The sequence below is a fragment of the Pelodiscus sinensis genome, chromosome 2 (genome assembly GCF_049634645.1).
Source record: "Pelodiscus sinensis isolate JC-2024 chromosome 2, ASM4963464v1, whole genome shotgun sequence".
NCBI lineage: Eukaryota > Metazoa > Chordata > Testudines > Trionychidae > Pelodiscus > Pelodiscus sinensis.
In genome coordinates, this window is record NC_134712.1 from 108,919,951 (window position 1) to 108,946,661 (window position 26,711).

Sequence of the window (26,711 nt, forward strand, 5' to 3'; positions counted from 1 at the left end):
TCGGAACTGGTACATATTGTAGGGGAAACTCTAGCCAAACATTTTTTTTAGTTTTGGATAGCATAGGGAAAGGTTAACTCCCCTCTAATGTTTGTTTTGCTGTCTGTTCCCCTGTTCAGAAGATTTCACATCTATTTCTGTCCCTGTGACAAACTCAGGACTAAAGGAGTAACTCATCAAATACCAAACAGCTCTGCACCATGCTTTGAGCTAATAGCTTTATTTCCACACACCACCCAGGGTTCTAGGAGGAGGGTCCTTTTTTTGCTAACACAATGAGGCCAGCACTTTGTTTGTTTTGGTGGAGTCTTTGTTTGCCCAGGGAGCCCAGCATGTATAGGGGGAGGAGGGGCGGAGAGGCTGCTTTTGTCTGCTGTTCGGCAGCCTGTTGCTCAGGGGAGGGGGCAGCCTGTTGCTGGCAGGGGGGGAGGAGGGAGGCGTGCAGGATGCGAGGCCGCGGGGGGGGGGGGCAGCGGGCGTGGGGAGGCACTTTTCCTCTGCCCGGCAGCTCTGCGGGATCCCTGTCCCTGTGGCCAGCTGCTGCAGGCAGAGGCCAGTTGGAGCCGGCCGAAGAGGAGGAGGAGGTGGATTCTAGGACCCAGGTGAGCGAGCCCCGGGGACGCTGCTGCGCTCCGGGAGCCCGGCATGTATAGAGGGGAGGAGGGGCAGAGAGGCTGCTTTTGTCTGTTCGGCAGCCTGTTGCTCAGGGGAGGGGGCAGCCTGTTGCTGGCAGGGGGTGGGGGGAGGGCAACGGGCATGGGGAGGCACTTTTCCTCTGCCCGGCAGCTCTCCAGGACCCCAGTCGGAGCCGGCCCGAGGAGGAGGAGGATCCTAGGACCCAGGTGAGCGAGCCCCGGGAATGCTGCTGCGCATGTGCGGGAGTTGCCTCACCCCGTTCGTATCTAGGGATCCGACGTAAGTCGGATCCACGTAAGTCGGGGACTGCCTGTATTAGCAATTCTCCAGTCAAATGGTACAACCCCTGAGTTTAGAGATTCATTAAAAAATTTTGCTAATGGATTTGCAATTTCATGTGCCAGTTCCTTTACTATTCTTGGATGAAGATTATCTGAGACTCCCATTAAGATGTTCGAGTTTGGCTTCTACCTCAGATTTGGTAATATCTACCTCCATATCCTTATTCCCATTTGTTATGTTGCCATTATCCCTAAGCTATTCATTAGCCTAATTAAATACTGAAGCAAAGTATTTGTTTAGCTATTGGGCCATGCCTAGATTATCCTTAACCTCCACTCCATCCTCAGTGATTAGCGGTCCCACTTCCTCTTTTTTTGTTTTCTTCCTATTTATACGGCTATAAAACCTTTTACTATTGGTTTTAATTCCCTTTGCAAGGTCCATGTTTTTACGGAGTCTACATGACTTTTAGCCTCTCTCACTTTGTCCCTACATATTCGAATCTCAATAAGGTAGCTTTCTTTACTGATCCCTCCCATCTTCCACTCCTTATATGCTTTCTGCTTTTTCTTAATCACCTCCCTGAGATGCTTGCTCATCCAACTTGGTCTAAAACACCTACCTATACATTTTTTCCTCTTTCTTGGGATACAGGCTTCTGATAGCTTCTGCATCTTTAACTTAAAATAATCCCAGGCCTCCTCCACTTTTAGATCCATAAATTCTTTAGTCCAATCCACTTCCCTAACTAATTTCCTTAATTTATTAAAATTAGCCCTTTTGAAATAAAAAACCCTAGTCTCAGATTTATTTTGTTTATCCTTCCATTTAGTTTGAACTGAATTAGCTCATGATCGCTCGAGCCAAGGTTGTCTCCTACAACCATTTCTTCTATGAGATCCTTGCTACTCTCCAAAACCAAATCTAAAATGGCTTCCCCCTTGTTGGTTCAACAACTACTTGATGAAGGAATTGATCAGCTATCACATCTAGGAAAATCTGAGCCCTATTATTATTACCAGTATTTGTTCTCTAGTCTATATCTGGAAAGTTGAAGTCTCCCATGATTACACAGTTTCCATTAGTGTTTACTTCTTTAAAAACATTAAAGACGTCTTTATTTGTATCCAAATTAGATCCTGGTGGTCTATAGCACACCCCAAGCACTATCCCAGGGGAGGATCTAATAGTTTCCTTCCCCAATGTGATTTTTGCCCAGACAGACTCTGTCTTCTCCATTCTTTCACTTTTTAATTCTTTTCAACCTACCTCATCATTGATATACAATGCGACTCCACCACCTTTACCTTTATTTCTGTCTTTCCTAAACAGCACATACCCTTCAATACCTGTACTCCAGTCATGCCTAGTATTCCACCATGTTTCTGTTATTCCTGTAATATCTGGTTTCACTTCCTGGACCAGTAGCTGTAGTTCCTCCATTTTGTTACCTAGGCTCCTCGCATTGGTGTACAAACATCTTAATTTTGCTGTTTCACCTCACTCACATTCTTTACCCCATTTGGCATGGACATTGTACCTCTAATATGACCTATTAGACTAGTATTCACTCTGCCCTTCCTCCTTATGTACATTCTCTTACCTCCGGCTATATCCTTTCTTACTTCGTTTTCCTCCCTCTCAATGCTAAAATCTGGCGTAGAGATTACCTGGACATCTCCCAACCGTCTCCCCCAAATTCCTAGTTTAAAGCTCTCTTAATCAGTTGTGCCAGCCTCCATTCTAAAATTGTGTTTCCTTCCCTACTTAGGTGAAGTCCATCCCGAGAGAACAGTCTTCTGTCCATGAATGCCTCCCAGTGGCCATACATCCCAAAGCCCTCCTTATAGCACCACTGCCTGAGCCACCAATTGAGCATCATAATCCTATCACACCTTTGTTGCCCTTCTCTAGGAACAGGTAGAATCCCGCTGAAAATCACCTGAGCCTCGATTTCCTTAAGCGTCCTCCCCAACCTGGCATAGTCTCCCTTGATTCATTCCAGCAAGAATATAGCCGTATCATTTGTTCCTACATGAAGGATGATCAATGGATTCTTTCCCGCTCCCTTTAGGATCCTCTTCAACCTTAGTTCCACATCCCGTATCTTAGCACCTGGCAGATAGCACACCCTTCTGTTCTCTGGATCAGCTCTGGTTACAGGCCTGTTTATTCTTCTCAATAAGGAGTCCCCAATCATGTAGACCTACCTTTTCCTGGTGACAGTGCGATTCTCTGGTCTATCCCTTGTTTCCTCTGGCTGCAAGTCCTTTCCATTCCTATCTTCCCTTGTAATCTTCAACCCATCCTGTATCCTCCTGGTGCTCGTTATTGGTGTTGTCTCCATCGACACTTCCCTTTTACGTATGGGACTAGCCACTCTTCTCTTCTTCCTTGCCTTTCCACCTTCAGTGGCCACCTGCTGTATCCCTTCTCCATTCTTCAACTCCACATACCTATTCTTGAGCTCTATTTCTCCTTCACTGGCCCATCTTTTCCTCTGCCTGGTTCTCATAGTCACATGCTTCCACTGTCCATTTTCTTTGCCCAGCAGTCCCCCCTCAGAGGCCTTTGATCCTGCTTCAGTCTGCATGTCTAAGCTTTCCCCTTCAGCCACCTCATATCTTTGCTCCATCATCTGCTCAAACCCCCTTCTAAACTCAACCAGAGTTTCCACCTACATCTCCAATCCTCGGATCTTTTCTTCCATCAGTTCTATTAGGCGGCATTTCATGCAAACAAAACTCCTTTCAGGTAACTCCTCCAGAATCATATACATACCACAGCTGCCACATCCACTCGGTCTTACTGTGTCCTACACTGCTTGGGTTATGGACCCTGCTATCTCTGTGTTAATCAGCCTTCTCACCTAAATCCTGTTAGTCCGGCAAACACAAAAACAAACCAAAACACCCCCCTACGGCAAAAACAAACCCTAAACGAGTCCCACAATCCAAACTCCCCTTACAAACTGCCACTCAAACTCCCCTGTTTACAGCTCTGTTGGCTCCTGCGCCGCTGCTGCTGTCTGTGCCGCTGCCTGACTGGAAGGCTACCTTTATAGGACCCCTAATCAGGGCTCAGCTTCTCTCCCAGCACACTGCCCCTACAAGCCTCTACACATACAAACACAAAACCAAATACAAACTTCTCCTCCAACAAAATTCCCACTCAAACTCCCCTGTTTACAGCTCTGTTTGCTGGCTCATGCGCCGCTGCTGCTGTTTGCAGGCACAGTAGCTATGTGTTAACTTTGTACTCCGTAAAAACACATACGCTGACTTCAAGAAAATGAAGACAGTACAGAATAAATGGAATAAAACTCTGAGAATAAGGTTCCTATGTAATTTGTAGTAACAAAACATTTTAGTACACTATTTCGTCAGGAGACCTTCCTACTAAAAGATGTGCCTGAGCTCCAAATCTGAGATCCAGACCTGCACATCCCTAAACTTCTGAAGTAGCCAGATCTAGGTACTGGATCTAGATTTGGTTTGGTTCAATCTCTGGTGAACTTCAGTGAACAGCTCTAGTTCATGGAGGTGGTTGTATTCTGGAAGGGAGTGCTGCTCTAATCCCAGTTTTTTGCTCTGTGTGTTAAGTAGAGGAGGCATCTGCGATAAAGGGTTCAAAGCGATATCATCTACAGAAGCTGCTCACTCATGCTCCTGGCTGAAGAAAAGCTGAAAGGGGCAACTGAGCATACAACTTTGTGTCTTTATGAAGTGCTAAAAAAAACCCTGATTTTCTGTTGGGTGCAAGTGGAATCTGTGAGGTTGGTTGAGGCACACAATAGAAATGCTGCTGCTGCTTCTTCTTCTTTTTTTTTTTTTAAAAGAACATTTTTTTTTTAAATTGACATATTCCCTTGGTAGGCCTGAAGTCCCCAAAACAGTCGTTTTGGTGGCCAATAGCTGGGGGTAGTGGATGAGAACTAGAACTAGAAAGTGAAATTCACTACAGAAGTTTATTTTCATTGGCGAGCAAAAGGTAAAAAAGCATAAAGAATGAGTGAGATTTATAAAATTCAGTCTGAACTGTCTAATATATTATTAACAGCACAGATAATGACATTTTTCCTGAACATGTGGGGTGAGAGTACATTGGCATATCTTCATTGACTTCAGTAATGGTGGGATGCCAATTTTACACCAGCTAAGAGTTTGGCCCATGGTTTTTCACCTCATGTCTATCTACCAGCACAGAAACAAAATTTACTTGTCTTCCCTTTGCCATAATAACAGTTGTCTATCAACAAAAATGACTTACAAGGAGAATTACTATAACAGAAAGGAGCATCTGAGCTTTTTACTTGGTGATAACAGGCATTGTCCTGAAAATCGGACTAAGCTGTCAATATATAGTGGTGGTTCTAAATGGATAAAGTTCTTTGGAGATGATCCAAGGTTATGATCAAATTCCCCTTGTCCAATTAAACCAGCAGACATTTCATTATCTGCAGTGGATCTCATCTAGTGTAAACGAGAGGAAATTTCGTCCCAAGTTTGCAAGAGGTTATAACTAATATATTAGATTGGGACAATCATATTCTATAGTCTTTTTAACCCTACTGTGTTTTAACATGAGGCATATGGATAGGATATGGGGACATGTACAGCCTCTAGAAGGGAATATCTATCATATGTGTACAAGAGCAGGTAAATAACAAGTAGAGGAGAGTAAAGAACAAACAACAACAAAAATCAATGTGATAAGTCCTCCCAGTGGAATATTACTGCAGTTTTAAATCTTTGCACTGAAAGACAGGATAGTAGCAAATAGACCCCTGGTGGAGGTCCCTCATATCCACTATTACCTATGATAGGTGATAGGGCCAATTCTGCAAGATGCCAAACAAGCTCAACCCCTCAGCACTAATGGAAATTGAGGTTGGTTAGCATTTTGCTTCATGAGAGTCTAGTTATGCTAGATTTAAGGCAACCATGCTAGAAAATTAAACCGTGTCATTGTTTATGAAAATAGACTAGATTTATATATACATCTATGATTAGAAGACAAAATTTGCAACACCAGACTGGGGCACTGATCCATGCAGAAGGCAGCCCCTTCCTTTCTCTTCTCCATAATGTACCTGGCCAAGTATACCATTGTCTAAATGGCAGGAAAAATTTCTTCTGAGTTCTTTGGTGACCAGCTGATGCCCCAAAGCATAAGTTTTTCTTACCCTTCTTGAAGTGTGCATAACTACAAATGTTATTACTTTGTATGAGTATCCCGATCCAATAGATAACTGTGTGACATCTTTCAGTAGTGAAATTCTATAGGCTGTAAAAGTCTATAGGATTTAGGAGGCAATGATTCCCAGTGGGTAGGACCCTGAAATAGCATTTAGGAAGTCTGAGTTATATTCCTGGCACTGTCATTGATTCACTGTATGCATTTGGGCAAGTCATTTGACTCGTCTATCCTTAGTTCCCAGATCCTCTAAGACTAAGGCTACAGGTACAGTAGTACACTTACTGGTGCATACAGTGCAAACACCCTTAGCGTGGGTATAGGTAGCAGTATAGACAGTGAGGCACTGCTGAGATGAGTAAAGACATAACAGAACCTAAGGGTACGTATCCAGCTGGAGCTCTACTCACCCAAACAGTGCCTCCCCACATCTACAATGCTACTTTAGTCCCACTGCCTCCCTGCTGATGTGCACTCTTTCCCCACTGCGGGTCAGGTTCCAGCAGAACCCTGCAGCATGGAAAGGCTCCAGCAATGGAGAGCTGTGGGAGCGTTTCCCCACTAGTCCCCTCCCTCCAGAGCCGTTCCGTCACTGTAACATGAATATACCCCGCGTACTCTACATGCCACTGCAGAGTATACAAGGAATAAGAGCAGGGGAAGGCAAAAGCCTTTCAGTGGGTTGGAATCAGCCCGTCTAAGGCTTTGATCCGGCCCGTGAAGCAATTCCAGACCCGGCCCCCTAGCATGTTGCCTTGGAGCAGGAGAGGGGCATGAGTCCTTCTAACTGCTTCTATTTAAAGGGTTCACGTCTTCCCAACACCTTGCCTAACAGCCCTGCGGAAGGTGCCAGCTCTTTAAATAGAAACACTTAAAAGGGCTCGCAGCTCCCTGCACCTCTAGCGTGTTGCTAGGGAGCCAGAGAAACAGCCCTTTCAACTGTTTCTATTTAAAGGGCTTTCACCTTCCCCGGGGCTGCTAGGCAAGGCATCAGGAAGACGTGAGCCCTTTAAATAGAAGCACTTAGAAGGGCTCACGCCTCTCTCCTGCTCCGAGGCAACATACTAGGAGGCAGGTCTGCCTCGCGGATCTGGCCCGCTGAGAGGCTTTTACCCACCCCTGTTCTAGGATAATCTTTGGATAATGTGGTATACAGTTAATTATTATTAAAACTAGCCAATTAGCCCGTCATAAAATGGGATTTTCAGGTCTCTCCTCCACATTGGTCTTCTCTCCTGAGCCTCCGGTTTCTAGCTCCATGTCTCTTTCTCTCTCTCTCCTCCTCTTACTGCCTCCCCTTCTCTCTCTCAGCTCTTCTCCGTCTACTGCCTCTCTCTCCGTCTCTCTCTTTCTCTTCTCCCCCTCCTGTCTCTCACTCTCTCTCCACTCTCCTCTGTCGGGGATGCATGCTCCTTCAGGCCCCGCCTCCTGGCCATGTACGTCACCACCCCGCCCCCCCCTTGTATAACCACGGGGGTGCTGCAAGGGGACTGCGGCGCCCAAACAGCTGCTTACACTGCTTGCTCCACTGCGGCAGCCCGGCTGAGCAGCGCAGAAGTCAGCCGAGTGCCATGGCGTGAGGTTAAGGATGTGACTCAGGCAACAGCGCCGCCAAGAGGGAATAACCAGCATTTCAGCATTACAGAGTCACAGACATTGGGCTACTCTATAGATGATGTAATTACTTTGTGGTGTAAAAAACATGGTAGCGTCCTTGTATAGACCGAGGCCTCACCCCTTCTGCATTGGCCCATGGCCACTTCTGAAATTTGTGAAATGCCCCCCCTTCAAAAATTATTGCCTCCCCCTGCCTAAGAGGAATGGATCCACAAGGCTATAGAAAATAAAGGCAATCTTTCCACTGACTTTCATGGGATTTGATCAGGTCCATAATGAAGGGTCAAATTCTGCTCTCTAGTAAGTGCATGCTGGGGTGGACATGGAGTTGCTACAACATAATTTTACAAACATTATTAAGTAAGATAGTTATCGAGAGAGACTGTGTTAGCTAGTGGAATGCTTATTACAGATCTATGCTGCTTTAATTCCACGGGGGCTGTCAGCAAAAAGAAGACAACAAAGGTCTTGTGCTATATAAAGGAAGTTTAAGCCCACATGGAAAATGGATAGACACCAGGTAAGCAAGACATGTGTATAATCTGCTTGCCACTTTAAGTTCTTTTTTCTCTGAAGTCCCTTGGTTGATCATAAACAACACTCAGCTTTAAGAAGATAAAAGTTGAGTCTGGTCTCTGGATGCCACTTGCACATAGTTCCCAAGGACCAGAATTTCTGGTGCGGAGGCTAACCTGGGCCTGCTGAGGCAATCACATTTCGTTCCAGGGGACGGCAAAGCAAGACCTGGTCTAAGAGTGGGAGAATCACATGATTCCACCTCAAAAGAGGTGACAACTCAAGGCCTGAGACTGGAGAGGGAGTACACTTACAAAGACCCAGTTAGAGGATCAGAGACGCAGTTAGCCCACTAACTGTGAAACAAGCACTGCCTATTGACTGCACTGCCTATTGACTGGGTGTTGTACATGCTTATCCCACATCAGTTTTGACCCTCAAATCTTTTGCTGTTCTTCTGCACAATATGGATGCCAAAAGTGAGGGGAAGCACTTGGGAGCACACACAGAGGGGGTATGTCTAGACTGCATCCCTCTGTCGGCAGAGGGATGCAGATTAGGCAGGTCGACATTGCAAACGAGGCAGGGATTTAAATATCCCGTGCCTAACTTGCATAAAAAGGCCACCACAATTTGCCGACTCAGCACTTTGTCAGCAAAAAGTGACAGTCTAGAGGGGGATCTGTTGAGAAAGAAAGCCTTTTTCGACAGTTCCTGTAAACCTCCTTGCAGGAGGCATAAGGGATCTGTCAAAAAAGGCTTTCTTTATCAACTGATCCACCTTTAGACTGCCACGTTTTGCTGACAAAGTGCTGAGTTGGCAAAACACGGCAGCCATTTTTATGCAAATTAGGTGTGGGATATTTAAATCCCTGCCTCTTTTGCAATGTCGACCTGCCTAATCTGCATCCCTCTGCCGACAGAGGGATGCAGTCTAGACATACCCAGGGTGTGCATGCTCTGAATGCCACAAAGCCCAGTGCTTCAGGCACTCTCTGTGTAGTCTCACAGTAGGTACTAAGGGCAGGGCCTGGTGTTCTGCTGTCACCTTGACCCACCGGCTATTGTTCTCCAGACTGCAAGAGTCACAAGAACTGTGGAAGTAACTACAATCCCAGGGTCCAGCCCACCACCACTCTGCAGACTGGGGGGAGATGATACTTCCATTCTGCTCCTGTTCTGCTGCATCCTCCTCAAGAGTGAAGCATGGGCCCTCTGTGCGTGTTTTGCGGGGAGAATGACCCCAATCTGAACAAGCTGTGTGCATATTAGTGCAGAAAACAGGAGGAGGCCTGATAGAACAGACGGCTCCTGCCTACAGCAAGGGGCTCATCTACAGAGGAGCCGCCAGACATGTGTAAATGCTGGGTTAGAAAATACTGCAGGCTGTGGAAATGAACTGCCAGGTAAAGTTCTAAATAGTTTAATATTGTAACCAGCAATCAACTATGTTTTGATAATAAAGCAAGATGTCTTACATCCATTGTTCTGAAATACAATCCTGACAGGTCCACATTATCAGTAGTTATATTTATGGACTTACAGCACCTCCTTCCCTATTAAATGTTCACTTCTAATCATGGCCAGTTGCTCTATTTTTGAATTATCACTGTTATTCAGCCAGCTGATAGTCTGAACCATACTGTATAGAACATAAATAGATTGTGTGTTCTTAGAACTAAACATGGGAAAAAACTTCCTCCTCCCAATGCACAATGGAGGGAATGAAACAACTCAAAAGGCACCTAAAAGGATTTTTCAAAGCTCCGGTAGGATTGTTGAATTAAAGGGCTAGGTTCTGTCTGAAGCTACAACAAATGTAAAACTGGAGTAACCCCACACATTCGACTTACACAGGTGTAACAGTTATGCCCTTCCAGATTTTTTGTTTTGCTTACAGATTTTTTTTTTTAGAGAATTTCATGGATAACTGACAATTCATTCTTTTGTTTGGAATGTCGCTTGGTTAATCTCAGAAAAATTCAACTTTGGGGCTGAAAAGAAATGAATTCATGGACAAAGGCACGAAGGGGCACTGTGACACTGGGAATTTTGCTTTTCAAATAAGATATAAAACCAAAGTTCAGGCTGCTTCTGCTCATTAAAGATCACCTGGCAATTAATCACAAAGGCTCTGTCTCCAACAGTTAAATTCCTCCTCCAATTTCAACCAGATAAGGTATTTTGCAATTGGTGTCCAAAATGGTTATGTATTGCTGCTGTAAACTGCTATCTTCCACCCAGAGATCTCTCCCCTTAAGTGGTGGCTGAAGATAAGCCCTGTGAAGTTCAGCGCTTTCGGACTCTGGTGGATGAAAGGGGCTTTATAAATGAAGGATGGCTTATTATTAATGATCATATTTAACAGCTGGCAGGAGGATCATTGTAAAATAATTGGTCGGTGAGGAATGCAGAGTGATGAACTTGTACTGAAACAATTACAAGACATGTTCTCTTTCTAAGGCTGACTGGTTTGTACTATGAAGAGATGGATTTTGATGACTACAAGGCAAATGCTTCCTTTTTCCTGCTCAGAGTATGAGCATGCAAGACAGGGAGCGGGCAACAGAAAGGCTGCTCAGGGAATTCCAACAACCTACACATATTGTAGAGAAGTTCTTTCTAGCTGCTCCTTCCATAAAAGCAAGATGGATGGTTATGGGGTAGGTGGGGCAGGCACATGGGTCTGGGAACTACAAAGATGTCATGTGCCCTACCTGGAAATCATTCCAGAGGGGAGCAGTCTCACTCCCAGCATGCTCCAATTTCCCTTCTATTCAGCTTCTTGTATCTGCCAGATCGCCATAGTACCTGCGCTCCCACCAGAGCAGCTTTAAGCTGTGGAATGGGAAACTGCCACATATGATTCTTTTTCTTCTTTCCACACCCACAGTAAAACTTAAAAAAAATTAACAGCATTTATCTGTGTGTATTTATCTGCTGTGGTACGAGTATTGGTCACCGAGGGCAAGAGCAAAGCCTGGCAGGTGAACAGAAAGTGGTGATGTGTGAGATGGATCTTAGATGCTGTTGGAGGGGGGAGGATTCTTCGTTGGTCATTCTTCAGGCAGGTGATGATAATTTGGCCTGGAATTTCATGACAAGTAGGTGGTCTGATTTTAAAGCCACTCACCCCTCACACTCTTTGAGGTATTTATCTGTTTTTTTACCCTCTGCTGACCAAGCCGGTGGAGATTTTATAAGAATATATTCTCAGGTATTCTTCTATTTGATTTTATAAAATAATTTCTTAAACAAGATAAAAGATGAGGACACGTTCCTGCAGGCTCCACATCAGTGATATACCTGAAAAGAAACTCATTCCAAGATCACGTTTCCTTTCATATCCGTTTTGCACAGGCCTGCCAGATCATTAACTACTGTCATTCTCTATTAGTCATGCTTGGTGTGTCTTAACTTGTCCTTCACTCGCCTCACGAAATCCTCCATAGAAAAACAGACCCTGAAAATGCAATGAAAACCTGAAAAGTCTTCATTTGGAGCTCCAGAAATCTGATCTTATTAATTCTCTCTCTCACAAAATATAGATGTCTCTGGAGTAATTAGTGAAAGAACAGGGTTAATTTAGCTTTCTTGTGGTGAGGGTGATTCATTAAGATGCACTGCTCATATTCAGGGATTATGAAAGTCTAATATAATCTAAAGGGGCAACATAAAGCATATAAAAATATATGTCCATAGACACCGCCCCCTCCCCCCGGTAAGAAAAAAAAATCAAATCTATTGGTCTGAGATATTAATGTTTATCAGGGTATATATGGGTGAAGCTGTCAAGCTCTATCAAGAGGCACCTATCAGCTAAACAAGGGCCTTGTGACCAATTCTGACACTGTCCCCCCCCTCCCAGAGACACTTGTGTGTATGTGAATCTTATCTACACGTGAGAGTGTATGTCAGCATGTCTATATGCAAGTGAGTTCATGTGTGAGTGGGACAGAGCAAGAGCAAGCTGAACAATCACCTTGATTTCTGTCTTTAAAGGCCACCTCAGAATATCTCCAGAAGCAAGCCTGCTGATGGAAAGGGAGGGGGGGAGATGTGGGAGGAAAAGGAGGCAACTGCCCCAGGGTGCAGCAATACAAAAGAGCTCAGCAGCAGTGGCGGCAGCCAGAGCCGCAGGCCCTTTAAACTGATGCCAGAACATCATGCAGTGTGCAGTGCTGCCTGGGACAGGCACAGCATTCTCTGGGTGGTGCTAAGGGCTGCCTACCCCTACCGCTACCCTGCCCCTTCTACCTATGGGTCCTCCCCCACCTTGTCTTCGGGTTCAGCGAAGATGTCGGCCCTGCTGCCCAGAAGCATACTATGTCTTTATTAGAAATACATCTCTGTTAAACAAGTAACCACTCAAGGGATCAGCTTGTGTCAGTTAAGACAGATTTCACTCGATATAAAAATTCAAACTACAAAATACATAGAAGCAGACACAAATCTCCATCCATTGTTTGTTTCTACAGCTAACTTAAAGAGCAGGATAGTCTCTTTCTGCCCCCATGTTTCTGTGCAATGCACAGCTGGCAGAAGATAGGTTTTTTTATGTTACTTTTCTCATTGCATCTTCATCTTCAAAAACTCACAGGGGTAAACTGAATTATGAGAATAGATTGGAAACAAATTCAGAGCTGGTACAAACAGCAGTAGTCCCAAGTTTAGTAAATAAGAACCCATGCCCACCTTTGCCCCTTTGGTTTGCATTTATAGGTAAACAACAAAACAATTTAGAGTTGGTTTTGGCAAGCAGCAATATGGAAGAAATCCCATATTGATTTCAAATAAAAGTGAACAAAAGTAAATAAAGTACAAATCAGTTGGCCCTCTAGATAAAATGCTGTGTAGAAACTGGTGGGGAAAAAAATATATGCTTTTTCCTAACAATTATTTTCTTATTTTCTAATAGTCAAAATAAACAATTATGTGATAAAAATAGTAACATAGGAAGTGATCACCCTCATCTGTACCACTGTGAGGCAGGGAAGTATTAATATCAGAGGAGTAACAGAGGGGAAAAGACTGAGGCATGTCCAGGCTACATACAGAGTCACTATTAAAACTGGCTTAAAACTCGGGAGATCATAGCCTCCTGGTTTGTGCTCTATGAAAACAATGGGAACTGTGCATACACACCTCAAAAGGCACGGACATGTATTTCAGGAATATTAAGGTTCCTAGTATGCGTGCCTGCAATATTTCTCAATAGCATGGTCTGATAGTAGTTCAGGGAAGGTTGACTTTTCCTCCTGGCTTCCAATTGTTTTTACAGATAACAGGGCTGTTGACAACCAAGAGGAGCCCGCATGCCTGTAGGAGCAGCTGGAAACCAGGCACAGGAGACTGCATAACCTGCCTCCATTACAGCCTCCAACATAGCAGGAAGGGGAATTGGAGCATCCCCCAGGAACTGTAGCAGGAACAGAGTAAATCGGATTATCAATCGCCATTATGATCCACCAGTGGGAAGACATAGAGAAAGGGACCAGGTAGCCAGCAATCTTGAGCAAGGATGCAGAGGAGCAGGGAACCAGAGGGCAGAGTAATTTGGAAAGAAGGTGACTGAGCTTGATAAGTTTGTGGAGGGTGTGGTACAGTAAGACTGCTTACATGGCATGCAGTTGAGCTGTGACTCCTAGCAGCAAATATCTCCAATGGCTGGTGATAGAATTGTAGATGGGGAGGGTTCTGAGTTCATAGGGGGAATTCTCTTCCAGGTGTCTGGCCAATGGGTCTTGCCCACATGCTCAGAGTCTAACTGATCGCTCTATTTGGGCTTGGGAAAGAATCTTTCTGTAAGTCAGATTATCAGAGACCCTGGAGGTTTTTTGCCTTCCTTTGCAGCATGGGGCATGGGTCACTTGCAGGTTCAGACTAGCATAAATGGTGGATTCTCTGTAACTTGAAGTCTTTAAATCATGATGGGAGGACTTCTGTCACACAGCCAAAGGCTAGGGGTGTATTACAGGAATGGATGGGTGAGGCATTGTGGCCTGCGGAGGTCAAACGAGATGATCATGATGGACCCTTCTGGTCTTAGAGTCTAAGAGAAACATGTGCAGAGGAGGAGGGGGAAAGTGGGGAGGAAAGCACACAGGGAAGCTGGAGGAGAAGTAACAAAGAACAAAGGGAGAGAATCTGATACATTGTCTTTCCCTCCAAAGAACAAAGCGCTCAGTTCATGAAACAGATATGAAAAGTACTTTCCTATCATTACTTTGCCATCTAAGTCACTGCGCTATTTGATAGGATGAGCTTGCATGCTGGTGATCAGGGTCATGATTAGGAGGCTGGGAGCACTGTGGACAATAGGGGAGGTGCCTATCTCTCTTAAAATACTGTCCACACTGTGAAAAAGTTTGAGAGCCCCGCCCTGCTGTATTATTACAGCCACGACATACACTTAATATCGATACACTTGCAAACATCTACAGAGCAGCCTTTACCAAAGAAAAACATTGAGACTATCAGTACGGGAGTGGACTGTTCCTTTAAGGGAAGTAGCGGAGCAGAGCATTCAGGAACAGCTACTTACCAGTTAAGTGGCTGGCAATCCTGGCAATGGGTTTAGGAGGCAGGGCAGGGGGCTGTTTGAGGAGGGACAGCTGTTTCACTGGGGTGTCCTCATGGTCTCCAGGGAAAGCAGCAGATTTTTTGGGGGGAAGTAGCAGGACTGGTTTAGCTGAAGGATCTTGGGACAGGAGGACTCCAGACTCATTGGATGTGGGGCTTTCTTCAGACACTGGAGGACACAACCACATCATAGACGCAACAACGTTACAAGAAGAGTGGCAGCAGGTACAGTAACAGTAAAGAGAAGAAAAAGTAGCACAGAGATGCAGATTAAAAACATGACTAATAGATTTCACTCCAACACTGTAAAACACACAGAGAGAAAGACACACACACACACACACACACACACCCCTACACAACAGACCAATTTCAGCACTGGGTCATTCTCCATAAAACCAACGGAGCATCTCTCACTGACACCAGAGTTGAATTTAGCCCACACACCTTTAACACAATCAAAAGCCTTGAAATGTCAAACTGAAGACCCTGCAGACAGGTAACAATACACAATCAATAAACAAGTGGCACATGTACAGGGTTTATGCTTCCACACAAAGGCATCCTGCCCATCTCTCTGGCAGGCTCCATTATATTTTTAAAAGACCGCACAGTTGTACAGGCTTATAGGTAAACAGTTATACCAATTACACATTTGTTTTCATTCTTCCTCTTTGGGCAATGTGTACTAGTTGCCATGCAGCTGCAGAAAAGCACATTTTGTGCCACATGCCTCAGAAATGTTTTCTGATGTTTGCTGTAGAACTGAGTGGTACAGCTAAAAATCAATATCAGAGCTGATAATCTTGATTCTTAAGAATATTCTTGTCTTATGGAGCTGTTTCTTCTCTGAAGCTGTGCCTTTTACAGCAGTGCTGAATTTAGTGCATCACTATTTGAATGGAATTGTAGTTTCTCTCCCATTCCCCCTCTCTCACAATAAGACAGAAATTGTTGTGTTGTTGCTGTTGTACGGCATAACTGAACAGCTTTATCTTCAGCAGGTGCAAGGCCTAACTGATCCATGTCAGCTGAGCATACACAGCTGAGGTATGAAAACTGTGATCCCTTTCTAGTCAAACAGTGATTTGAGAGTTTTTCCATTGAAGCCAAAGGAGTTATTTCTGATTCAATCAGATACAGCTCAAATGGACATCACATTTCAGCTCTCTCAAGGCCAGCAGAAGCAGAAGATGAACTCTAAAGCAGGTGCTCTTCAAAGGAAGTTCTGGCTGGCTCTTTTGAAGCTGTGAATGGGATAGCTACCAGGGACCTCTTTACAATGGCCAGTTTTTAGATTTCCCAAATCAGAACTTTTTTACATATGGTTCTCTATTTGAGCTGGAGAAGGGATGGGTCTAGACATCTGAACCAGGGCTAGGTGGATCAAGTCTGATAAAATAAGAAGTGATATTAACTTTGGTCCAAGCCTTAAAACCAACCTTTCTGAAGTTAGCACAAAAAATATAGTTATAAACCTCCCACCCCCCATTTTTCATCCCTGTGCCTCTGAAGGCCCAGCAGCACATGGGTAGAAATACCACAAGAAAAAGAGTTCAGATACTTTGCATAAGTACCTAGATTTTGGAGGCAGCTCCTCATCTAAACAGAAACTCCAGATCTTTTCAAGAGATGCCCAAAGCTAATTTGAACACTGTCACTCTCTCATCCACAACTAGGCCTCATATTCCTTATGTGAAGACAGCTCTTTTGTCTTGGCATGTTGGAGTAGCCTTTTCTGACCTATCAATTTACCATAACATCAGAAATATGCTGAGCTTTCCTTATTGAGAAGCTGCTCTTAAAGCACCAACCTTGTGAGCTGAAAGCAGGTGGCTACTTCTGAGCTATAAGATGTCTAAACCTTGTCCATATGATAAGCTGTGAGCCTTTTCTTTTTTCTCAACCATGTTCTCATTCTGCTTTAGATGTGAGAATCCCTTGGAACTCCTTATTACAGGTCCCCTACACTTCCAGGACTGGGTATCATCTACCAAGCTATTGGCTTTGTTACAAGAATCAGTGAAGCATAAAACTCTCCATTCTCAATCTGAAAGTAAGCAAGACTTGCCAGGCTTGTGCTTTTATTACGATATCCTCTTCCAAATAACAAAGAGCATAGAACATTAATGAGAGAATGAAATTAAAACCATAGTTTCCAGACTTGAAATATACGGAGATTTTACTTTGCATTCTGATTTATGCGCGTTACTTACTAGTGGCAGATTTACAGAAAGATAGCAACTCTAGTCTGTAGTCCTGCATACAGATGGGACTGAGTTACCACACTTGGACCTGAATCCAAACTTTCTCCAAGCTCTAAAGTGTTTGGATTGGAGGTGCTGGTTCTGGCTTACAACTACTCCTGTATGTCAAGAGCACACCTGTGTGCTAAACGTTAAGTGTCAAAGATAAAAAACCATCAGAAACCAGATTTTAAAAGCATTAAAAAGAGCATAAATGTTGGAAAATTGTTTGGTGTTTCGTATCTTAGAATGAAAACAGAAATGTTACCTGTCCCATCCATGATATCTGTGCTTGGGAGCACCTCATATGCACAGGGTTCCCCAGACGCGGAACCTGATTCCAGTTCTGCTAGGGCTGGTAGTGAAAGCTGGCTGGAGCTCAGAGCCTGCCCATTCTCCAACGATCCTTCATTTGGTATGGAAAGCTCCCCATCTGATAGCATTGGGAGAAAAGCACAATGATAATAGGTCAAGAATAAGTAAGCTATTACAAGAATTAAATTAAAAAATAAGTCTGTAAAGACTGCCTTAAAGCTGTGGTTTTCTTTGGGTTATTAATGGCCCAAGTACTTGAATGGCAATTACACATCCAACAGAGACAGCACACGATGCAACCGTTTATTTAGGCATGGCCTAATAAATCTTAGCTCCTCAAGTAGAACAAATTCCTTCCTCACAATGTCATTATGTTTGTATTACTGTGTTACAAACTGGGTATGTTGCAATGACAATTTTATGCAGTATCAGGTTGAAATGCCTTTTTGCAACATAATCTATGCAATTTTGCAACCTACTGGTATTTCACTCACTTCAAAAGTGGTTCCAAGATTTGGAAACATCATGAAAAAATGTTCTTGTTGGACATAGGCTTATGGCAAGAAAATCATTATGATCATGAGATAGGAGGTCAAATGTGAATGATCCCCATTCCTTGCCTACCTTTATATGGTCCAAAAACCTACTTGTACTGCACCTCTGCCAAATCTGTGCAGTGGAGGAGGAGAGTGTGCTTGAACTGATGCTTTTGCATTAATTTTATTCCCCTCTACTTGTTTTTATGACATAGGAGACATATAAATAACATCACAGATGCATACTCCTATTTCACACACCACTAAAGCCATTAAAGCTCCCAGCATGACAAAGAGTTAAAGTAAAGCGATAGACTAACTTTTATGACCAGTTGGGATGAGGCCTTAATACTGGCATACAGCAAATTTTAGCTGGAAAATCTACCCATAAAATCCTTAAAAATTTCTCCTTTATCTGCACCAATTTCTGTAGTAGCAACAGATCTTTTTCCCATCAAACACCAGTCAGGATCAAAACCTATCAGGACAGGAGAGAGAGTTACTATTATCCTCAATGGTGTCAATTCTTGTGGTTTGATTGCAAGTCTTAATATATTTGGTGTTTTTCCTAACACCTCAGGTGCTGGAGTCATGAGCAATTCACCTTTTATTAAAACAAAGAAAAACAGCGAGTTTCTACCCCTGGGGTTAAATAAAAGCCTGAAAACAGTATGTGACTGTTTCCCCCCTGGGGTTCCACTGAGCCCTCTGACCCACCAGCCTGGGCTCACACTGGGCTGCTGTGACAAGCTGTAGCTCTCTCCCAGTCATATACTCCCATCAGCATTCACACAAGCAGGGACATATCCAGCTGCAGTTACATACAGGCACCGACCAGCCACTGCATAAGCCAACAATAGAGAGGCTACAGCCAAGATAAACCCCCAGCTCCCCAGCCTAAGACTCCAGAACTATACCATCCTGCTCTCATCAAAACACCAAACAGCATGAATTTATTATCCAGTTTGCCCCTCCTTCAATGTGGAGAGGAATATGCAATACACTTGTGTTAATCAAAATGAGATTTCCTCCCAGGCACTTCAGTCAAAGGCACACTGGCTTAGATGAAAACATAAAACAAGTGTATTAACCACAAAAAGATAGATTTTAAGTGATTATAAGCAGTAGCAAACAGATCAAAGCAGATTACCTAGCAAACAAACAAAACTGCAAACTAAGCCTAAAATACCAAAAAGACTGGATATGAATTAGCAATTTCTCACCCTGACTGATGAAACAAACAGACTTGCAGATTCTCAAGGCACAATCCACACTAGCTTTGCAGCTTGGGATCCCCATCCCCATTCCAAGTCCCTTTCTTTCTGAGTTTCTCTCAGGTGTTCAATTGTGGGGGAGTGAAAACCACAGATGATGTCACTCTCTGCCTTATAGAGCTTTTCCTTATGGTGGGAACCCTTTGTTTCAAAATGGGTTCCCTAACCAGATTGTGGAAAAATATAGATGCCCAAAATGGAGATCAGTGTCATGTGGTCTCGTCACATGTCCTAGCAGGGTCATTGCAACAGGGTGGCTGAAATGTTCTCAGGAAAGCTCACCAGGTGGGACAGAAGCATCTTCTAAGACTTATTATTCTGCTTAATTATCCTGAATAGGCCTGTTTCAATCAGCTGCTTAGGTTGAAAGCATTTTGCGAATTGGGCTTTACCTAGCTGTTACTGCATTTGAAATACAGGTACGTAATCAATATTCATAACTTCAGGTTCAAAATTGATACATGCATTCAAATAGGATAGTCATAGCTTTTCCAATGACACCTTATATGACTTCTCTTGTACAAATTGCATAATAATTATGTCATAATCATATTCCCATGATGCATATGAGATGTAATGTCACAGATGACCCCAAAGCACTCTCTCAGTTCAGAAGCAAGAAGGCAAATAGAAAGAACCCAAACTTTATTATTTATTTAACTCTCATGATGTTTGGGGGGGGGCTCACTTACAATTGACACTTAGGATTGGCACGGTTACATTGCAATTCACCAAACAGATCCACATCACTGGTGTGAGAGGAAGCATCCAACAAGAGCATTCCCAACACAGAGAGCTAAGATGGGCATACCAATTTAGAAAGAGATGAAAAGTGTAATTCCATCAGCAGGCAAGCTGATAGACTTACCAGGCCACTGCGCAAGTTGCGGGGGGAGGAGGATAGGGGCAGCTCTGTGCTCTTGGAACGGGCATGGCCTTAAGTGGAAGGGCAGGGCCAGTGCAACTAGCTCTCAGAGCCACTCGGACCACACCATCCCCCCTCAGTGCCATCTGGAGCACTCCACCTGGGCTCTGCAGTGTGCTGTGTGGGGCTCTGGCAATGATTAAAAGGGCCTGGGGGTCTGGCTACCCCTGCTGTGGCAGTAGCAGCAGCAGCAGCAGCAGCAGCTGAGAGCCATGAACCCCTTTGAACTGCTGGGCCCAAAGCCAGTTGCCCACTTTGCCTTCACCTGTCAGCTGGCCAGTCCATCTGTTCAACCGAAGGACAATCAAAATGAATGCGTCTGAAGGTCCATTAGCAACGAAGAATTAAAAATCCTTTATGAAATATGAAGATGATCCTTCTTATTTTTAACTTTGGAATTATTAGGAATGTCAAGGTCTTGACTTTCTTGGTTTTGATGGAGGCTTTTTGGAGGACTAGCATGATGGGATATGAGAACATGCATAGGAAACTTACATCACAATAAGCTGAAATCCGAACACTAGTTTTCTCAGCATTCAGCCAAGTTGAAAAAGGGCAATAATATTCATGAAACCTGTAGATTTTAGCCAGTTAACGAGATTCATTCATTTGACCTAAATTTGACCATGAAAATAACAAAACTCAATTGCTTGAGGAAAAATGGTATTTTTACAAGAAAATCTGTAGCCTAATTCTGAGGTGTGGAGTAGAGCTATCCCATCTCATGACAGTTTTTGAGATTTTGAAAAAATGTCTTGTCTCAAATTGGGATAAAAAAAAATCAAATTCACATTTTCCCCCAAACTAATAATCTGAAAAATATTTGAAATGGGTCACTCAAAATTCTTCATTTAGATTTCCATTTTAACTTTTGCTTTTAGTAGAAATAAGATGAAATGTCCAAGCAAAGTAATTTTCAACATTTTGTTCAAATGGGAGATCGTTGAGACTGACCTTTTCTTATGAACAATTTGGTTTTTAATAAATCGGCATTTTCCATTAAAACGTTTTGCTAACTAGCTTTAGAGCTGAACAACCTCATCTCTGTAGGTGCTCATGCTTTTAGCACATCTTTTTAGGTGCTCAATTCCTAGTAATGGGCAGTATTAAAATTTACTATTTGAGCCATGTTTTTATTAGGATGACAACACAAATACTTTTGCTTTTAAAATTCTTTTTATTTATTTTTGCATAGCAGCAAACACAAGAAGTCTTTATGCTGGTGTTAAGATGTATTTATTTATAACTCATCTTCATTTAAATTCTAAAACTCAATAATAGCCCTTTGGTGCTTGCATTGTGCAACAATTTTTTGACATTTAGGGACCATTGTTGAACAGTATGCCCAAAATTTGATCTTGTTTAAAGCAGGGCAACATAAAAGGCTGCTAGTTAACAGCACAGAGAGAGATAAAAGGCTTGGATACAATGGTCATTTGTAGAGTCAAGAATATCCCAGCATGAATTAATCGTGGCTCAGAGGCATGCTGGACAATCAGATATAAAAGTCAAATTATTTTTTCAAAAACTGTATTGAAAGTTCTGGATAAATACAAATGAAAAGAATCTCAGCATAGTCAGACTCTAGTAATGCATTTACAAAGTATACAATGATTTAGTCCTGAAGAAGTATGAGCTTAGAGTTAATTTTGGCATAAATTAACACAAACTCTTTTCTCTGCAGATTTGCAGTATTTTCAGAGAGCATGTTGTTATATACTGGAGAATTACTTTCCCCAACAATGCATGAGCTTTTGGAAAAGCACATGAATATAAATCAACTCTAACTGAAAGAAAATGGGCAGAATAACTTACATTTATTCTACAACAGGAGGATATGTGGGTTACTGTTCTCTTTTAATTAGTAGTTATAATATCTACTAGCCATTTACAAAAAACAGCTATGGTCACAGAGGGAACTACATAATATTGAAGATGATACACTGACACTTTGATTCATCATAGCCTGTAAAGTAACACCATGCAGGTGAAAGTCTAAGTGTGTAAAACACCCACTGCCCCTACTTTTATGTAACTTTTGAATAGATACTTCTGCTGAGCAACCCCTAGCAAAATCTTGTCAATATTTATAGAAAACTCTTTTTATTGTTTGCGTTCCTGGAACTCTGCCTGTCTGTGAGTGCTGCAGAACAAGGAATTTCTATGTTGCAGTGCTATTACTAACAAATAATGAAATAACAACAATAATAATTCTGTACAGGCAGTCCCCGGGTTACGTACAAGATAGGGACTGTAGGTTTGTTCTTAAGTTGAATCTGTATGTAAGTCGGAACTGGCGTCCAGATTCAGCCGCTGCTGAAACTGATCAGTTTCAACAGTGGCTGAATCTGGACGCCAGTTCTGACATACATACAGATTCAACTTAAGAACCCCAGGCATCCCCAAGTCAGCTGCTGCTGAAACTGATCAGCGGCTGATTCCAGGAAGCCCGGGGCAGGGGCTTCCTGTAGTCAGCCACTGGTCATTTTCAGCAGCTGCTGACTTGGGGACACCTGGGGCAGAGCAGCTGGGGTGCTGCTGGGTTGGTCCAGTGGCGCCCAGAGCGGCGCTACGGGACCAACCGGCAGCGCCCCAGCTGCTGTACCACAGGCGTCCGGAGCAAAGCCGCGGAGCACGGGGGCAGCGGGACAGCCCAGACGCGCCGTGGCTGTCCTGCTGCCCTCGGGCTCCGTGGCTTTGCTCTGCTTTGCTCCCCGTCCCCCTGGTCTGCAGGAGACCAGGGAGAGGAAGGGCTCCGTTCGTAACTGAGGATCCGACTTACGTCGGATCCGCATAACTCAGGGACTGCCTGTATATTGAATGACAGATCTATATCTATTGACCCCTGAAAATTTTCCTCCTTTGAGGTAATCTGTGTCCAGGCAGAGGCACTCATTGGGTTCTGAGGGTTGCAGTACCATGGTTAGGAAGCAGCTAGATTGATGTTTCAGTGATGTGCCCGAAAGATTTCAAAGTCACATTAAAAACAAAAGGAATCTTTTATGACTTCTTAGGAAAACACTGCTATATTAGCAGACAGAAAAATCTATTCTAAATCAACCCTGATTACTAATTACAAATGAGTAATTAATGAAATTTCTAGGGTCACAGCTCAATCCTTTTCACAGACAGAAATGCCAAATCTGCCATATCTGTGGAAATATCACACTCTATTTTGGAAAGCAAGAAATGAACTCTTAAATGTCTACTCATCTTTATTAGGAATGATTAGGGTTCTTCATTTTCAATTTTTATTGATTTTTTTTACCTAGGAATTTATGAGTGTTTAGTCCCATCACAACAAAAACAGGTGAAAAACAGTTAACTATTAATTTTTCTAGGTAAATGTGGCAGGGTGCGGTTATAGAAGCCCCTTGAGATTGTTCCCCACTATGCTGATCATGCCACTGACATCTGTCTTCTTACTCCCTGGGGCTCCCTACTACCCTTGTCCTGCTGAGCCAGATCCTCTGGTCTTCCCTAGACAAGCCACAGAGTTGGGATTCCTAACCCCTGAAGACAAATGCAGACACTGAACCACTTCAGCTCTGGGAGACTGCAGTTCTAGGGTACAACCCCCAAGAAATCAACCCCCAAAAGGGATCAAACCCCCAAATAAATCCATCTTTCTGAGTAAATGTTTTATACAAGAAAAACTCATGAGGATGTTGCTCTCTCTATCAATGAAAGAGAGAGATGCACACTGGCCATTCCCTCCGGGTAACAATTATTTAACTGGGCCCGATAAAAAGTAAATATCCGGGTTTATTTTGGTGGATGGAAAGACAGGGGAAAAAAGTATTCAATAGATTAGTGCTTTGAATTTGGTTAATCAGCGTGGTTTGCTGCAGAACTAAAACAGAATTAAAAATACAATGCTGCCTCTGAGTTTAAGAAAACAATTCATCTTTAATCCCCAAATAAAGCTTTTCATTTGAACAAACAGTTTACAGTTGCAGACTTAGAACTATTAGCCTATAAATATTTACATGTAATAATTGGGCCAAAGCATTTGCCACACCTACACTCAACTTCATCCTTTTCTCCTGTTTGTTTTTTTTAAACTTGTGATTACTTTCTTGGGTTCCAAAACATTTTCTCATATAGATTTTCATTTTCTTCCCATTTTAGCATGTCAAATCTTTAAACTGTTATCTGTGAACAGCTTGAAACGTGTGGGCGGCTGGCATGAGATTCACCAGTATGTACAGATGCACATGCCCTTCAGAGCTAGTATGTATGCCTGCTTATTTAGCATGTGTATCTCTAGACTAACACATAGCCTTACTTCAGCATATAGCTCATGCAACGTATTCTATTTTCCTAATAAAACAAGTTTTTTTATTTATCTGGATGATACAAAAGTAGGGTGAAAATTGGAAAAAAAAAACTTTTTTGTGAAAACTGAGAATTTTTCGGTAAAAATTGGTTTACTCTAGGAAAGAAGGAATTTAGGGATGAGCAAAGCACTTGAGAAAAATAAAAACAGACCTGAAACTTTCCTCCACACTAGAACTGAAACCGAATCAAATCTGCAAGATCAGAAAATTTTCAGTAATTTATCATGGCCAAAATTTTCAGAAGCGAGTAGAGATTTTGGACACCCAATTTGGCATACCTTAAAGTGATTATGAGAAAAGTATTAAGCATATACCCTATGAAAATCAAGCTACTTTGACATTACAAATCTGGAATCACTAATCACTTTTGAAAATCTTTGTATGTGCATACACTCCTGCTTGTTCACATATATACACTGATTTACACGGATATATTTTATTTGCATTATAACATATTCTGTGCAAATAACAAATGTTATGTTATGCAAATGTTATGATGTCAGCAGCTCGTCCCTAGATACAAGTAGTTGTTCCCTGGAAAACCCCAAACATTCTGGTCCTAGAGAGCAAAAGAACTAGATAATCTTAGGGTAAACAGCTCAAGTATACTTAGGCTTCACCTTCACTTCTCAGAAAAGGGATGCTCTGGTAGTCGATCTTTCAAAGTTCGATGTAGTGGGTCTAGTAAAGACCCGCTAAACCGAACGCTGAGAGCATCCCCATTGATGCCAGAACTCTAACTCTTTGCGAGAGGCAAGGAAAATCAACAGGAGCATTGCTCCCATTGACCTCCCACTGTGAGGATGGTGCCAAAACTTGGCTTAAGGTATGTCGATTCCAGTTACATTTTTTTATGTAGCTGGAATTGCATACCTTAAGCAGACCTTCAGCTGTAGTGTGGATCTGGCCTTCGGAACTGATTGAAATCTGCAGAAGTAGGAGGCAGAGGAAGGTAAGGACACTGAAGATACAGAAGCAAGGAGTGAACAGGGCAGAGAATAAAGAGGTGATATGCAAAGTAATGGTGATGAGAAGGAGGAGAGAATAGATCATGAAGGATCCTACCAAGTAGAAGCAGGAGGAAGGACTATGAAGAATTGTGCTAAGGCAGGAAAGAGGATGGATCATGTGGGCCTTGGAGTGAGAAGAAGGAGTAAGAAGAGGTGAAAGAGCCGAAAGAGAGGAGCCAAGGAGAAGGAGAGGGAGAAACATGAAAATAGACAACAAAGGCTGAATGACATGGGATGCAAAGGAAGCAGCAGAAATGAGGTATGATAATAATCATAGGTGCCATAAGGAGTGTGCAATGATGAGACTGAGAAGAGAGCAGTTGTGGATAAATCCCTGTAATATTATACTTCGTATTAAGATCTTGTCCTTTTAGATATATCTTTGTTAAGTGTTCTTATAGAATCTCTGTAACATTTCTCCTATAACTTTGTATTAAGATATATAGGTCTTGTAAGAAAAAAATGTCTTTTGAGCTCTCTTCTTTCCTTGATTGTCTTGTTGAAATGAATGAGGTGTGAATGGAGAATGAAAGATGAGCACCTGCAGCAGCAATTGCAAGGGTGGAGAAGGTCTGGGAGCCAGATCTAAGACAATACCTGTAAAGTGAGCTCATTGAGAATACTGGACATACAGAGCCTTGGGAGTCAAGCAGCAAGTGCCTGCCCTTGGAAGAACTCTCTTTGAAGCAGCATTAAGAAAGGCAAGGTGATGACTAATTTGGCTGCATGAGAGGGATAAATAGGAGGCATCTTGCAGATAAATAGGAGGCATCTTGCAGGCATCTTGCAGATAAATAGGAGGCATCTTCACCTGGCCAGTGAAGTTCGGGGGAGCAACTTTTGGTAACAACAAGACAGAGTGTGCTTGTGTGTGTGAGAGTGCATGAGTGTAATGTATCCTATGCATATAAGTATGGATTGATCTATGTATGTTCAATAAATGTGGCATGTTGCCTTACTCCCCTGAAGAAGATCCCGGGTGCTTCTTTTAAGCACAACACAGTCACTGAGAGCAGCCTCCTTGGAAATGTGTGTGAAGTTTCATCCTTTTATTTCCTTCAGCGTATTCGAGGACCATCTTCTCTCTTCCAGTTTCACACACTCCAGCTACGTCTACACTGACATGATTTTCCGAAAATGCTTTTAACAGAAAAGTTTTCCGTTAAAAGCATTTTCGGAAAAGCACGTCTAGATTGGCAGGATGCTTTTCCGCAAAAGCACTTTTTGCGGAAAAGC

General features: G+C 43.0%; 1 protein-coding gene across 16 annotated transcripts in view; it reads right to left on the reverse strand.

Moving 5' to 3' along the window:
- The window catches only part of PHACTR1 (phosphatase and actin regulator 1), a 458,960-nt gene that overhangs the window by 91,487 nt on the left and 340,762 nt on the right, over positions 1 to 26,711 (reverse strand). For 14 of the 16 annotated variants that reach the window (XR_012901644.1, XM_014581425.3, XM_006138762.4 and 11 more), the window contains 2 exons: positions 17,344 to 17,508; positions 14,792 to 14,998 (listed from right to left, as the gene is read on the reverse strand). Coding sequence is in view for 15 of the 16 variants with exons in the window: in XM_014581425.3 (XP_014436911.1) it covers positions 14,792 to 14,998; positions 17,344 to 17,508 (372 nt within the window). In the remaining variant the exon portion in view is untranslated. The remainder of the gene's footprint in view (positions 1 to 14,791; positions 14,999 to 17,343; positions 17,509 to 26,711) is intronic. The other 2 variants (XM_014581428.3, XM_014581427.3) reach the window with 1 other exon arrangement.